The sequence below is a fragment of the Malaya genurostris genome, chromosome 3 (genome assembly GCF_030247185.1).
Source record: "Malaya genurostris strain Urasoe2022 chromosome 3, Malgen_1.1, whole genome shotgun sequence".
Taxonomy (NCBI): domain Eukaryota; kingdom Metazoa; phylum Arthropoda; class Insecta; order Diptera; family Culicidae; genus Malaya; species Malaya genurostris.
In genome coordinates, this window is record NC_080572.1 from 168,004,330 (window position 1) to 168,017,627 (window position 13,298).

A 13,298-nucleotide genomic window follows, 5' to 3' on the forward strand; every position below is an offset into this window, starting at 1 on the left:
TCCTTGACGAATTATTGATTTCGTATTGATAATCGAATATCTGCCGTCGGACCCATTTCCCAATACTCAAATTCGGCCAGAATGTAGTTCAAAGTATGCTGAACGAGAAAATCATATCGTCCAGAGGGCGTTTTTTAGTTTTGGAAAATAAATTTCGATCAAAGTTTTCAAGTTTTCCTTGATAAATTATTGATTTCGTATTGATAATCGAATATCTGCCGTCGGACCCATTTCCCAATACTCAAATTTGGCCAGAATGTAGTTCAAAGTATGCTGAACGAGAAAATCATATCGCCCAGAGAGCGTTTTTTAGTTTTAGAAAATAAATTTCGATCAAAGTTTTCAAGTTTTCCTTGACGAATTATTGATTTCGTATTGATTACCAAATATCTGCCGTCGGACCCATTTCCCAATACTCAAATTTGGCCAGAATGTAGTTCAAAGTATGCTGAACGAGAAAATCATATCGCCCAGAGAGCGTTTTTTAGTTTTGGAAAATAAATTTCGATCAAAGTTTTCAAGTTTTCCTTGATAAATTATTGATTTCGTATTGATAATCGAATATCTGCCGTCGGACCCATTTCCCAATACTCAAATTTGGCCAGAATGTAGTTCAAAGTATGCTGAACGAGAAAATCATATCGCCCAGAGAGCGTTTTTTAGTTTTGGAAAATAAATTTCGATCAAAGTTTTCAAGTTTTCCTTGACGAATTATTGATTTCGTATTGATAATCGAATATCTGCCGTCGGACCCATTTCCCAATATTCAAATTCGGCCAGAATGTAGTTCAAAGTATGCTGAACGTGAAAATCATATCGCCCAGAGAGCGTTTTTTAGTTTTGGAAAATAAATTTCGATCAAAGTTTTCAAGTTTTCCTTGACGAATTATTGATTTCGTATTGATTACCAAATATCTGCCGTCGGACCCATTTCCCAATACTCAAATTCGGCCAGAATGTAGTTCAAGGTATGCTGAACGAGAAAATCATATCGTCCAGAGAGCGTTTTTTAGTTTTGGAAAATAAATTTCGATCAAAGTTTTCAAGTTTTCCTTGACGAATTATTGATTTCGTATTGATTACCAAATATCTGCCGTCGGACCCATTTCCCAATACTCAAATTTGGCCAGAATGTAGTTCAAAGTATGCTGAACGAGAAAATGATATCGCCAAAGGATTTTTTTTAATTTTGGAAAATTTTTTTTTTCAGTTTTCAAATTTTTGTTCGATTATAAAATATTTCTCGTCTGACCCATATCGCAATCTTTTGATTTGGTCTGAATGTTTTTCACGTTTCAAGTATTTGAATATTTTTAATCCGGAACACATGCTTTCGATCTGTTGTTTCTTTTCAAATATCGTGTTGAATTCCGTATGAAGTTTTCATGCTTACTATTAGTGTCATAATAACTCATTGATACCGTTGGCGGACAATTGATTGGTTAGTCGTGGATAATTTAGGCTGAAAGTGATTTTTCCGAACAGTAATATTTTCTATTTAATACGCTTATTCGACATAGCATAATTCTTAAACAAATCGATATATGATTCACATATTGCGGATTTCAACATATATGTACACGCTTGCAATTGTTATTTTTTTTCCTACTTTCGAAATTGTCCAACGTATTGCTCATCCTTTTTTTTCTGGTGGGGGAGTTCCCAGCTTTTTTATTTTGACGGTAGATGGCGCTTCGAAGAAGATATTTGATTAATTTTTTGGTGAATACCTCCCTGAGCTGGTGGGGGAATTCCCAGCTTTTATTTTTCACGAGTAGGTGGCGCTGCGGTTGTTGTTTAGTACGTATTCTCCTGAAAAGGTTCTTGTCTCGGACTGGTGGCTCAGCCAGCGGGTGGGCCGTTTCACGGCGGTCCATAAACGGTCTCAGCTGTCAAAAAGACAGCAAATAAAAAAAATGCCCGATCGTGGTATAGTAGAATAATTAATAATAAATATTGAATCAAAATTTGAAGTGTTGCATAATATATATTGTATCAAAACATAACATGTTACAAACTAATTTTATTGCTTTAAACAGCTAAAATGTTTTCGTTGGTCGCAGATTACGGGAACAGTGAGGATGAAAGCTCAGTGGAGTCTTCCATTGCGGAGAATTCAGATGAAAGCGTAAACTTAAAGGGGAAACAAACATTTCAAATGTAAATGTGCTTAAAATAATTATGTACAATTAGATTGAACAATATTTTCTAATTTTAGGTTGGAACAAACAACTCTTCCCAGCGCAAGTTTGATGTTAGCTACTGATAAAGCAATTCCCGGGGGCGTGTTTAGCAATCCCTTTCGAGAAGCGGAAGATGCAAAAATAGCTTGTTTGGAAAAACACGTTAAAATGGTATATAATGTGATGTTTGGCTCTACGTTTTATTTATTGTAGCATAATTTTCAGGTTGATCCGGAAAGCAAAACTAGCGAGCAGAAGCGAAATATTTGCTGGAATTTTCGCAAAGGTCGCTGTCGGTTTGGAAGCAAATGTAATTATGTCCACGACTCAGATTTGATAGTAAATAAGGGAGTTCAGGGTAATCAAATCAATATTGAAACAGCAGATAAATTAGTTGAACATTCCAGCTTATCAATAGATAATCGGACAACCAGAAAACATGATAGCAAAAAGAAACGCCCCGGCTTAAGCCGCGAACTTGTTCCTCCTAGGAAGGTATTAAAAATGTATCAAAAAAGTAAATTTAGCGGAAAACCTTGACCTAGGAAAAACTTTATCAGTGCACGTAACAGATTGTCTGTTGATCAGAGAGTTTTGAAAATAAACATTCAAGTATTAAGGCTCACATAATACAAAGATTTCTCATGCAGAAGCAGGCCAATTAATCATTGTGTATGTGGATTAGTATAATAGAAAATAATTTAAGATCAGTGATGAATCAGTTACACAGGTGCGGTATCTAGGATATTTTGCGCCCGGTGCAAAATATTGTTTGCCGCTCCCTAGCTTTAGCGAGCAAAAATGAAAAAGGTCCCTCGACTGGACCACCGAAAATTCCACGGTCTCACGATGATCATTAGGTCCTAAGAGCAAATGACAGTTTCTCTTTGTTTACATTTTCATTCAATTATTATGAAATATTCTTAATTTTTTGATAATTTTTTCGGTGCGGATTAAAAGATAATAATTCCAGTTATTATTCTTTGTAAATAGGATTGCTAAGAGTGTCTTGATAATCAAATCAGAATGTAAACAAAGATAATCTGTCATTTACACTTAGTATCTAATCTAATGTTTATCGAGAAAGAGAAACTCTCATTCTCTCCGGCAAACGACCGCCGAAAAGGTTAGAGCCGGGGTAAAAAAACGATAAATAAAAAAAACTGTCATTTGCACTTAGGGCTCAATCTAATTGTAGAAAAGAATGCCTTGATTACACCCAAATTACAGTGAGTATAGTATTTCACACAGCACCTCTGTCAGTAATCGAAATCAATTGATGATTTCCCGATTGGAGATAGTTACTTTTCCAAATACTAATCGATCTTGCACAGCCAGTCGTATTATCGTTGACCTTGTTCACTAGAATCCTCGTGGTCGGGGCAGTCTCCCAAAATTTTCCAAGAGCAGGATAGGTCGCATTTCCTTTGGGTTTTATATTTCTACGAGAACTATTTTGCGCTAATGAATCCTTTGAGCGTACTTGAAGATTAACAAGGACGATAGAAATAAAATTCTCTGATGCAATTTTTCGTAACAATCCAATTAAACGTGTTAACATTCCCAATGGATAGCAACTGCTTTTAGAGTTTTGATATTGGAACCAAAGTGCTGGTAAGGAGTCAATAATAAGAACTTGCAGTTTGTCCATGCTGTCAATTTCCCCTATCATGTTTTCAATAAATTCAATTAAATCTTCTGCGCAAAAAATTCGTTTGACTTCGATTCGATTCATAATCTCTTCGATCAATAGACTATTATAATTCTTTTGCGTCAAAATAGTGTGTACTCTACTTGTAGAAAAGTCATTTTTTGTATCACAATATAAAACGTGTTGGTTTGGATTCCGGGCAACGTTGATGGCTAAAGATGTACACAGTATCGACTTTCCGCAACCAGGTTCACCGAAAATTTCCAGTATATGTCCTGGAAAAAGCCCACCATCCAACAGCAAATCTAATCCTATTATTTCAGTACTGATAGGTTGTATCCGTTCATTAAGATATCGAAAGTATTGAATAACCGGAATATTACTCCCGGAGTAATTATTTACCAGATTGTTTTTTATATCGGAAATTTCTTCAAAAGAGAGATTTGTTATTCGCATCAAACGATCACTATCGGTTTTTGCAAAGTCTAGAACAGTTATTACTTTGTTTTTTGACAACAGCTTTACTACATATGGTATTAAACTTGGATGAAGAACGGCATTCAGCATGGTAACTGCCATTTCTAAAATAAAATCATTGTATCTTTGTCATTGGTCATTTTGTGATGGCAGAAGTAATTACCTAATCCTGAGAATATTTTTATAACATCAGTTATAAACTCGATTTACGATCTCCAGAATATAATACTAAATCATTTTGGTTTTCGAATACAAATCAAACTTTATATTAAATACAGAGATGCCAGGTCATTTTTTCAAAAATCTGTGGTCAAATCCAAAACCAGTCTGTGTAAATCTGTGACCGTTTTCCGTACCCCGATAGCAGTTCAAAATCAAATTTGGTGAGCAAAAAAAAAAAAAGGTCTCACCACCCATTTTCCGTCCCCATTTCTGCTGATCCAATTCAATTTAATTAACCAAAAAAAAAAAAAAGGTCTCACAACCAACACGCTGTAACGTTTTGGTGCTAAACTGTACTCGATGTCCAAAATTTGTGAAAATCTGTGATTTATTCAAGAATCTGTGAAAATCTGTGGCCATTTTCAAAAATCTGTGAAAATCTGTGTCAGTTTTAAAATCTGTGCAGAAAACTCAAAATCTGTGAAACACAGATTAATCTGTGAACCTGACATCCCTGATTAAATATTTACGCTATTGTTTAGAGATGGGAAACTTATCGATATTTATCGTTAATATCGATATTACCACGATATCGATAATTCATAGCATTGACAAAAATGATCGATATTCGATATTGCAACCAGTTCAGTAAAATAATAATTTCATATTTTTACTTCGCTCGTGTTGTTTTTATCTATTATTTGATATTTGAGCAATGTTTATAAAAAGGAAAATCCAATCAGCTGTTTTTCAGCGATGAATGTTTCGACTTTGGTTTCAAATCCTATTTAGGAGATAGAAATGTCAAATTTGTGCGCGCCAAAATAGCAGCACTGCGCGCCCATACAATTGACATGATATGTTGAATGTGATGCCATGCGATGGCGTTGTTGGACTGAAGAATTATTTCGCTCCAAGCTGACAGGTTCTGCTAAAATTGACTTCCTGCACGCAACCCTTCTATTGAGCAATTTGACGTCTCTGTTACTCACACCGATGCAGAGTGCGCAGATCTATTAGGTTTTGCACGAACCTGACATAACCTCACAAAAATTAACAGAATGAACTTTTTTTGACAGTCGACGTGTACTTGTTTACAGTTTAAAAGTTCATCAGAAGTTCATCGTTCGAATGTAAAAATTGCAAGTCGTCAACAGATTCGTACATATATCGCTCCTTGATGCTGGAAACACATACAGGGCAATCTTTTTAGTTATTTTCACTGTGGAATACGTTTTTAACAGGTACTTTTTCGTCATTTTTTTCAATTTTTAACTTGCAGTGGCATAACAAAACAAGTACACGGCAAATGTCAAACATGAACTTGATTCATCGGCAGTTCATTTGTGTCGTCATCGTGCAAAACCTAATTAGGTTTTTTACCGTCACTGCTAACCTCAATCGGATGAACACATTTTGACAGTTCAGCTGTACTGTTTGTAAACAGAAATTTCTTTTGTTTGTTTATTGACAAATTGGATCAGACCATTTACGGTCCGTATCGCCTAAATAAAGTTTTAAAACATTTGTTCATGATTGAATACGGTTCGTTTTTGATATTTATTAAATGATAGTGACTAGTTGCAAAGTGTAAAGATGATTTTTTTTCGATGTGCTCTTCGATTTTTGTTTAAGCCTGTTTGTAAACAGTACCGCTGAACTGTCAAGGATGAATACTTGTTCATTTGTGTCGTCACGATAAAAAACCTAATTAGGTTTTGCACGAACATGACATAACCTCACAAAAATTAACAGAATGAACTTTTTTTGACAGTCGACGTGTACTTGTTTACAGTTTAAAAGTTCATCAGAAGTTCATCGTTCGAATATAAAAATTGCAAGTCGCCTCAAACTCAACAGATTCATAAATAAATCGCTCCTTGATGCTGGAAACACATACAGGGCAATCTTTTTAGTTATTTTCACTGTGGAATACGTTTTAACCAGGCACCTTTTCGTCATTTTTTCAATTTTTAATTTGCAGTCGCAAAACAAAACAAGTACACGGCAACTGTCAAAGATGAACTTGATTCATCGGCAGTTCATTTGTGTCGTCATCGTGCAAAACCTAATTCATATACGAAATTAGAATGTGTGCGAGCCGAAGTCAAAGTTTGTTGTGGGTTCAATTTTACACTGAGGTAAAACATTTTTGACTCATAATCATACACTGCGAAAAATGCATATAGAATTTCGTATGCTATGAACTAATGAACCAAGTAGAAGACAGTTCCATTACGTGATATAGAGTTTCATGAACGATTTTATGTCTTTCTCAACTGTTCTCTTGGCATTGCAGTGTTTTTTATTGCATATATGTCTTCAATAATTAGCACGATGCGGCTCGACAAAATTCACTGGGTTATTTCGACAGTTTCGAGTGTTGGTCTGGCCGTTTATTCCACCCAGTAGTTGTTTATACCTTTAATTTCGATTACGAAAATTGATGACATACCCTCACTTAGTATCAATATCTAAATAAAGTTTAGTCACAGACTAACAGACATGACAGTATGAGTAAATTCTTATAAAAATCATTTTTCGTGATGCACTAGTTCCACCTATATTGTACTGCGCGAACTATTTACTATCGGTACACCCCTTGTGTTACGTAAAAGTTTTTTTACTAGTTGGTTTCCCCTCGTTTGTCAACACCGATCAGCTGCTTGCAGGGTTGCCTGATTTCATCAAAATATTTGATAATGAATCGTCACAATAAATTACTGGATTACGTTGATAATATATTTCACTTTTTTAGCGATGTTGGAAGGTAAACATTTATTTTACTCAACGTTGTTCATCTAGACTATTTTTGATTGTGTTGGTAATTTTTTCACCCGAAATTAAGTGACGGCAGACCAGAAGCAAGTAAATATTGTAACAAAACGGGTTTGTATTGCGTTGTAGGATGAGAAGTAGGCACAAATCTGTATATAGTTTTGGCAATATGTAACTAATCTGTATCCTGCATGAAAATCGCATGGAGGTATACAAATCAATACATTACAGATTATTCTGTATGAATGGCAACTCGGTTGGTAAATGAAAAAAAAAACACAGTCTAGATGACAGACAGGATGTATTTGATAGGGTAACGTAGCGCCATCATGACATATGCGAGTACTGTCCCAAATAAAGGAATATTCGAAATGACCGTTTATATGGTTAAAGAATCTAATTTGAGTGTCCTGTCTGTTAGTCTGTGGTTTAGTATTGAAGAAATTAAAGGCACAGACTAACAGACAGGACACTCAAATTAGATTCTTCAATCATTTTAACGGTCATTTCGAATATTCCTTTATTTGGGACAGTACTAACATGTGTCATGATGGCGCCACGTTACCCTATCAAAAACATCCTGTCTGTCATCTAGACTGTGTTTATTTTTTTCATTTACCAACAGAGTTGCCATTCATACAGAATTACCTATAATGTATTGATTTGTATACGTCAATGTGAATTTCATACAGGTTTAATACATATTGCCAAAACTATATACATAATTGTGCCTACTTCTCATCCTCCAACGCAAGACAAAATCGAACCCGTTTTGTTACAATATTTACTTGCTTCTGGTCTGCCGCCACTTAATTTCGGGTGATAACTACCAACACAACAATAAATAAAAATGAGTCAAATAAATGGTTACCTTCCAACATCGCGAAAAAGTTAAATATATTATCAACGTAATCCAATAATTTATTGTAACGATTCATTTTCAAATATTTTGATGAAATCATGCATCCCTGCAAGCAGCTGATCGGTGTTGACAAACGAGGGGAAACCAACTAGTAAAAAAACTTTTACATAACACAAGGGGTGTACAAATAGTAAATAGTTCGCGCAGTACAATATAGGTGGAGCTAGTGCATAACGAACATTTTTTTTTATAAGAATTTACTCATACTGTCATGTCTGTTAGTCTGTGTTAAAGGTTTACTTTTTATGCAAAAGTTGAATGAATGCAAAAGTTTTACCCATTCCGTAGGTTTGTTTAAGGAAAATTTACTATTTTAGTAACTATTTCCGCATTTGATACACGATTCCTATATTGCTCAAATTATCAAATTTGTAACATCATCGTTTCCTTGTTCCATAAAGTGAAACATAGAAACAGGCCTTCCGAATGCTCATGCGTGCAAAAATGCGACAGCGAGAGCGCACCGATAATGTGTGTGTCGCATATTTATCCTGTGAGCGTGAGCACCGACTCAAAGAGCAAACCAAAAGCAAGTAAGAGACGCGTAGCGGGCACATAGAAACGGGATGCGCTGCTTGAAATTTCAGAGCATCGCATTTTCTTCTGCGCGCGACTCGTGCGCTTTGGTCTCACGAGACAGCGCACGAGATTTTTCATGAGCGCAGCTTGTGTGCTATGTGAGCTACAGTAAAAGCTGCTGTTATTATTATTTGTTCGTGCCTAGAGCGGTTCGTGCGACTTGTGTCCTATCCTAAAGGAAGAGATGAAGAGGATGAAAATAACGTACAAACCACTCGTAGATCGCATGAAACGAGCGCGCCGCGCTATCTCATGCGACGAGAGCGCTTGAGCCTCGCTCTTGGCAGAATGCGATGAGACTATACAACGAAGCGTGCATCAGTTTCTGGTGCGGTACGTAAATGTGCCAAAGAGTTCTCTTGAGAGCGGCAAAAGTACGTCGCATGCGCATGGTTGTCTTATGAGAATGAGAATTTATTTGTCTCAGCGCAAAATAAAGAGCGCGCGTGCATAAGGCCTGCATAGAAAGCACGGCGTTGATTTGAGTTTCTCATTGATTGAAATCTTTGACATTTTCAGCGAAGGTGAGAAGATGAAAACGCTCGGCTAACTTAGATACAGGGGACTCTGTTTTGTCAAATTGAATTTTACAACCGTCACTGAATCAATTTTGGTAGCCACCTGGTGGCTATGGCTGCCCAGGTAGCCAAAACGCTATGTGGGTGATTGTGGGTTCAATTTTACACTGAGGTAAAAACATTTTTGACTCAAAATCATACACTGCGGAAAATGCACATAGAGTTTCGTAAGCTATGAACTTATGAACCAAGTAGAAAACGACAGTTCCCTGCTATGGAAGCTGGTTCCTGAAACCAACGTATTTTCCTTTGGTGGTGTTGTTGTCAACATATAGTTATAGTTAAAGAAATTCGGACCTATACTGAAAATTTCAAAATTTTCAATCCGGAGCAGAGAAGTTAAAAGTCGAAGAGTTTTTTAGCGACAACCGTTGGGTAATATTATGTTATTCAACTAATCGTGAAAAAAGGATCTTCAGTTCGAGGCAGTTTGTATTTGTTTACATTTTTTAAGTCTTCAATATGCAGTAACCAAGGTGATGATAACTGTTATTCAAAATCAATAAATCATCATCTGGTGTAGTTTTTCCAACGATTTCATTTTGACATTACCAGTTACTAAGGGGTAGTTAAATTTGCGATATAGTTTCGATAGACGAGTGGCAGGTCGTGTTGTCGCTTCATATATACTTCTCATGGGAAAATTAAAACCAAAGGCGCTTAAACCAAATACAAATTATAATACGGAGTACTCCGACAAATTTTCGAGGACACATTTTGCATCGTGCGGTACATTGTCATGATACACTGTCAGAGTGACAATATACTTTAACAAATTTCCTATAAAACTAGCAACACTGAAGGGTAAGAACAAGTTCACTATAGTTACTGTTTATTAAAGTGAAAAATATGTAAACAGATTATTTACATATTTTGATCCTTAGAAAAACTATGGAGCGAAATTTCGGACGACCTTGTTCGTGTGTCACATCCCTCTACTAAGCAACTTCTCACCATTTCGAAAGCTTCTCGGTTTATTAGCCGGCGATATTTAGACTGATTGTTGCAGTTTAATACAGCAACGATAAACAAACAAGTTTGTTTTGCACCGTAGCAAGTAGCATAAAGCGTTGCCAGAAACGATCTCCTTTCACATTTTCTTACTATCGCAACGAAAGGGAGATATTAGCTAGGCTTACTGGTTCATGCTGTGAACCAAACATTGGCGATTCGTTTATATGGGACTTAGGGGTATTATTATTTGTATTTGCTAAAACTGTAGAACCGATTCAAAACGTTTCTGCCAGTTTTGGCATGAATCCGGCAGAAACAGATAATAACTGCTAGGCAAAATTCTCTGTCGGAACTTTGTTGCATTGTTGCCTGATTTTTGCTGGAATTATGGCAAAATGTCAGCACAATTTTCTGGTAGACATAGTCCGTCGTCTAGGGGGAAAGATGCCAGCCGCGTTAAAGTTCATTCGTGCCATCACGAAATTACAAAATTTGAACGAATTGAGTGTTTCACGTACAGGCTTTTAATGCGAGACTAAGTTTTCGCTTCCAAAAATCAATCAATTTAACGTTTATGATTTTCACCGAAGGAGTCAGTAACGTTTATGCTCCGTTTACACTTCTGCTGGCAGCCAGTATGCTGGTGCCAGTATACTGGCTGCAGCACGCTACCAGCATAATGTAAACGATTGCCAGCTGCTGGTTGTTGCCGACATGAAAATTTCTGAACGTTCTAAATTCTATGCTGGCAAGTGATGCTGGTGAAGAAAATAAAGATGAAGACGGAAAGAAAATATTGTACTTCTCGTACGTATTTCATGTTTTTCTCAGTTAAAAGCATTTGTCCGCGTGAAGTGGATCGATATAAAAAATAAGAATGATGATTCAAGTACACAAAGGCACAGAGAACAGACATACAAACTAGTACAAACTTTTTCAAAAAGCTGTGTAAAGCATACACGTGAGAATTCGATAAAAATCACCGTTGTGTACGACTTTGCATGCATTAATAACCATTGTATGGAAGCTCGAACGCAAGAGTTCATAAACGATTGCTGGGCTGCTCGAAGCGCCTTTACCGAATTGCTACTTGTTGATTGCTTCTCAAAGCAATCGATAAATTTCTTACACACATTGAAATCTCCACTTGGAGTCTGTTCTCTTCGTTAAAGGATAGATATTTCATTGTTGGCTGGCAATTTGCAATAGTGTAAACGCTACATTACTTCATTATAATCAATTGATTCATTGAAAATTGGTAATATTTTTACTGATTTGGGAGAAAGAAATGACTTCCCAATGATTACAGATCATGCCAGTAAAACGAAAGCGAATGATCCGTTATATTTTTATTTGATTTGTCGAAACCCGCTAGTTTCTTTCAACAGATTTCTGAGAACCGGATAAATGTGGCAAATCTTTCAGTGGAAATAATGTTTCACAATTCATAACCTCATAATTACTGAACATCAAAAGGGAAATGTGGTGTGCATATTACCAAGATATTCAAAGGTAAAAAACCTCTTTATACCAACGCTTGTTCTATTCGCTAGAAAAGCTAAAAAGCTTTTATATTAACATGAGCAAACATTCAAATTAACAGCGATAAGATTAAATTGAAAAAGTTAACATTTTGAAATGGAAAGAAAGTTCCTCTTTTGCAATAAAAGTTACTAATCTTTAAGAAAGCGTCTTTACACTCTTTGTAAAAACAAACCAATGAATATTATAATAATAATCCAACGATTTTCTGAAAATAATCTGTATTGTTTTTGTGTTTGTAATGCCGGAAAACTGAGATAAAGCAAAATCAGAAGACAATCTCGCTTGCGTTTTAAAGTTTAGCCAGTAATTCATCAACTCTATGAGTGTTGACCGGAAAATTATTTTTAAAACAACCAAGCTTAGTTTGTCGAAATCAGTTTGTTTAAAAATTCCACTCGTGATCCAGGCTCATTAAGGCTGTGAAGCATTTCGCGGTTAATTTTAACTTTTGGTTGAAATCCGACACCTGAGTGGTTATTTTGTGTCGAGTAGTTAAATTTAACTGAAACTGCGGCCCATTTCAAATTTTGACGGATGGAAAGTTATTTGGGTTTATTTTCCACTGGCAATAATTTCAACTAAAGAATTAATATTAGAATTTTCATTGCAAAATTTTTTTCAATGTCGGAAAATAACCATCGATCTGTCAAAAATAACATCAACATCATCAACATCAAAATAACCACTACACACTTAAATTTTTTAGCTGAGTCTCGGCAAAAAAATGCCGAGATTCGCACAGCCGAGTAATCAGCAATCATCTCGGCAAAAATAAAATAACTGAGCGTCTCGGCACCCTCAAATTTGACAAACGTCAAATATTGCCGAAATCGCCAGCATAAGATTTACTGTTTGCTCAGTGAAACGTTCGCTGAATATTCGGCAATCCAATAAAACGAAAAAATGAAAAAAACAAATTACCAAATCATCAGTAATTAAAAATTTAGTCAATTAATTTTGTTTGTAATTTCTAAACATTATAAACACACCATTCAGGATCAAAAATTCATTTTATTAACACTTAAAGGAGGCTTATAAATTTGTTGCCAGTAGTGCTTAAAGCCTCTACCTTAAAACATGTAGCATAATAAAAAGCGGCGTTTCCGGATGCGGCCACCTTGAGTCGAGCTGGAAATATGAAAATAAAAATAAATATACAAAAATTTTCAATATTTAATGATGCATATACGGTATTGTTCAAAAAATAAACTTACTTTGATCTATTGAATTTGTCCTCCGTTTTGTCTCGAGGACTCTTTGAGCCGTGTTGGGTGTTTTTCCCTTATAATGTGATCTGATAAAGTCGCTTTTTATAAAGCGAAACATGTCACTATATTTATTCAATATTTTTACTTGCAAGTGGTGCCACGTTTCTTCGAAGATTATTCATTTTTTCACTCGAGAATTTCATCAGAAAATAATCGCGCAATGCGAAGCGAAAATGTAACGCAGCAATAAATGACAGCTGT

At 35.7% G+C, this 13,298-nt stretch overlaps 2 protein-coding genes across 2 annotated transcripts; one reads left to right on the forward strand and one right to left on the reverse strand.

Moving 5' to 3' along the window:
• Window positions 1–1,897: 1,897 nt before the first annotated feature.
• On the forward strand, window positions 1,898–3,358 carry LOC131439332 (uncharacterized). The gene is made up of 3 exons (XM_058610227.1): window positions 1,898–2,160; window positions 2,219–2,354; window positions 2,409–3,358. Exons 1-3 carry the CDS (start codon window positions 2,045–2,047, stop codon window positions 2,721–2,723), a joined length of 567 nt encoding a protein of 188 aa, XP_058466210.1. The 5' UTR covers window positions 1,898–2,044; the 3' UTR covers window positions 2,724–3,358.
• On the reverse strand, window positions 3,353–4,662 carry LOC131439329 (DNA repair protein RAD51 homolog 4). The gene is made up of 2 exons (XM_058610222.1): window positions 4,475–4,662; window positions 3,353–4,415 (listed from the first exon to the last, which is right to left on the reverse strand). The coding sequence occupies exon 2, from the start codon at window positions 4,411–4,413 to the stop codon at window positions 3,427–3,429; it is 987 nt and encodes a 328-aa protein (XP_058466205.1). The 5' UTR covers window positions 4,414–4,415; window positions 4,475–4,662; the 3' UTR covers window positions 3,353–3,426.
• Between the last annotated feature and the right edge of the window lie 8,636 nt (window positions 4,663–13,298).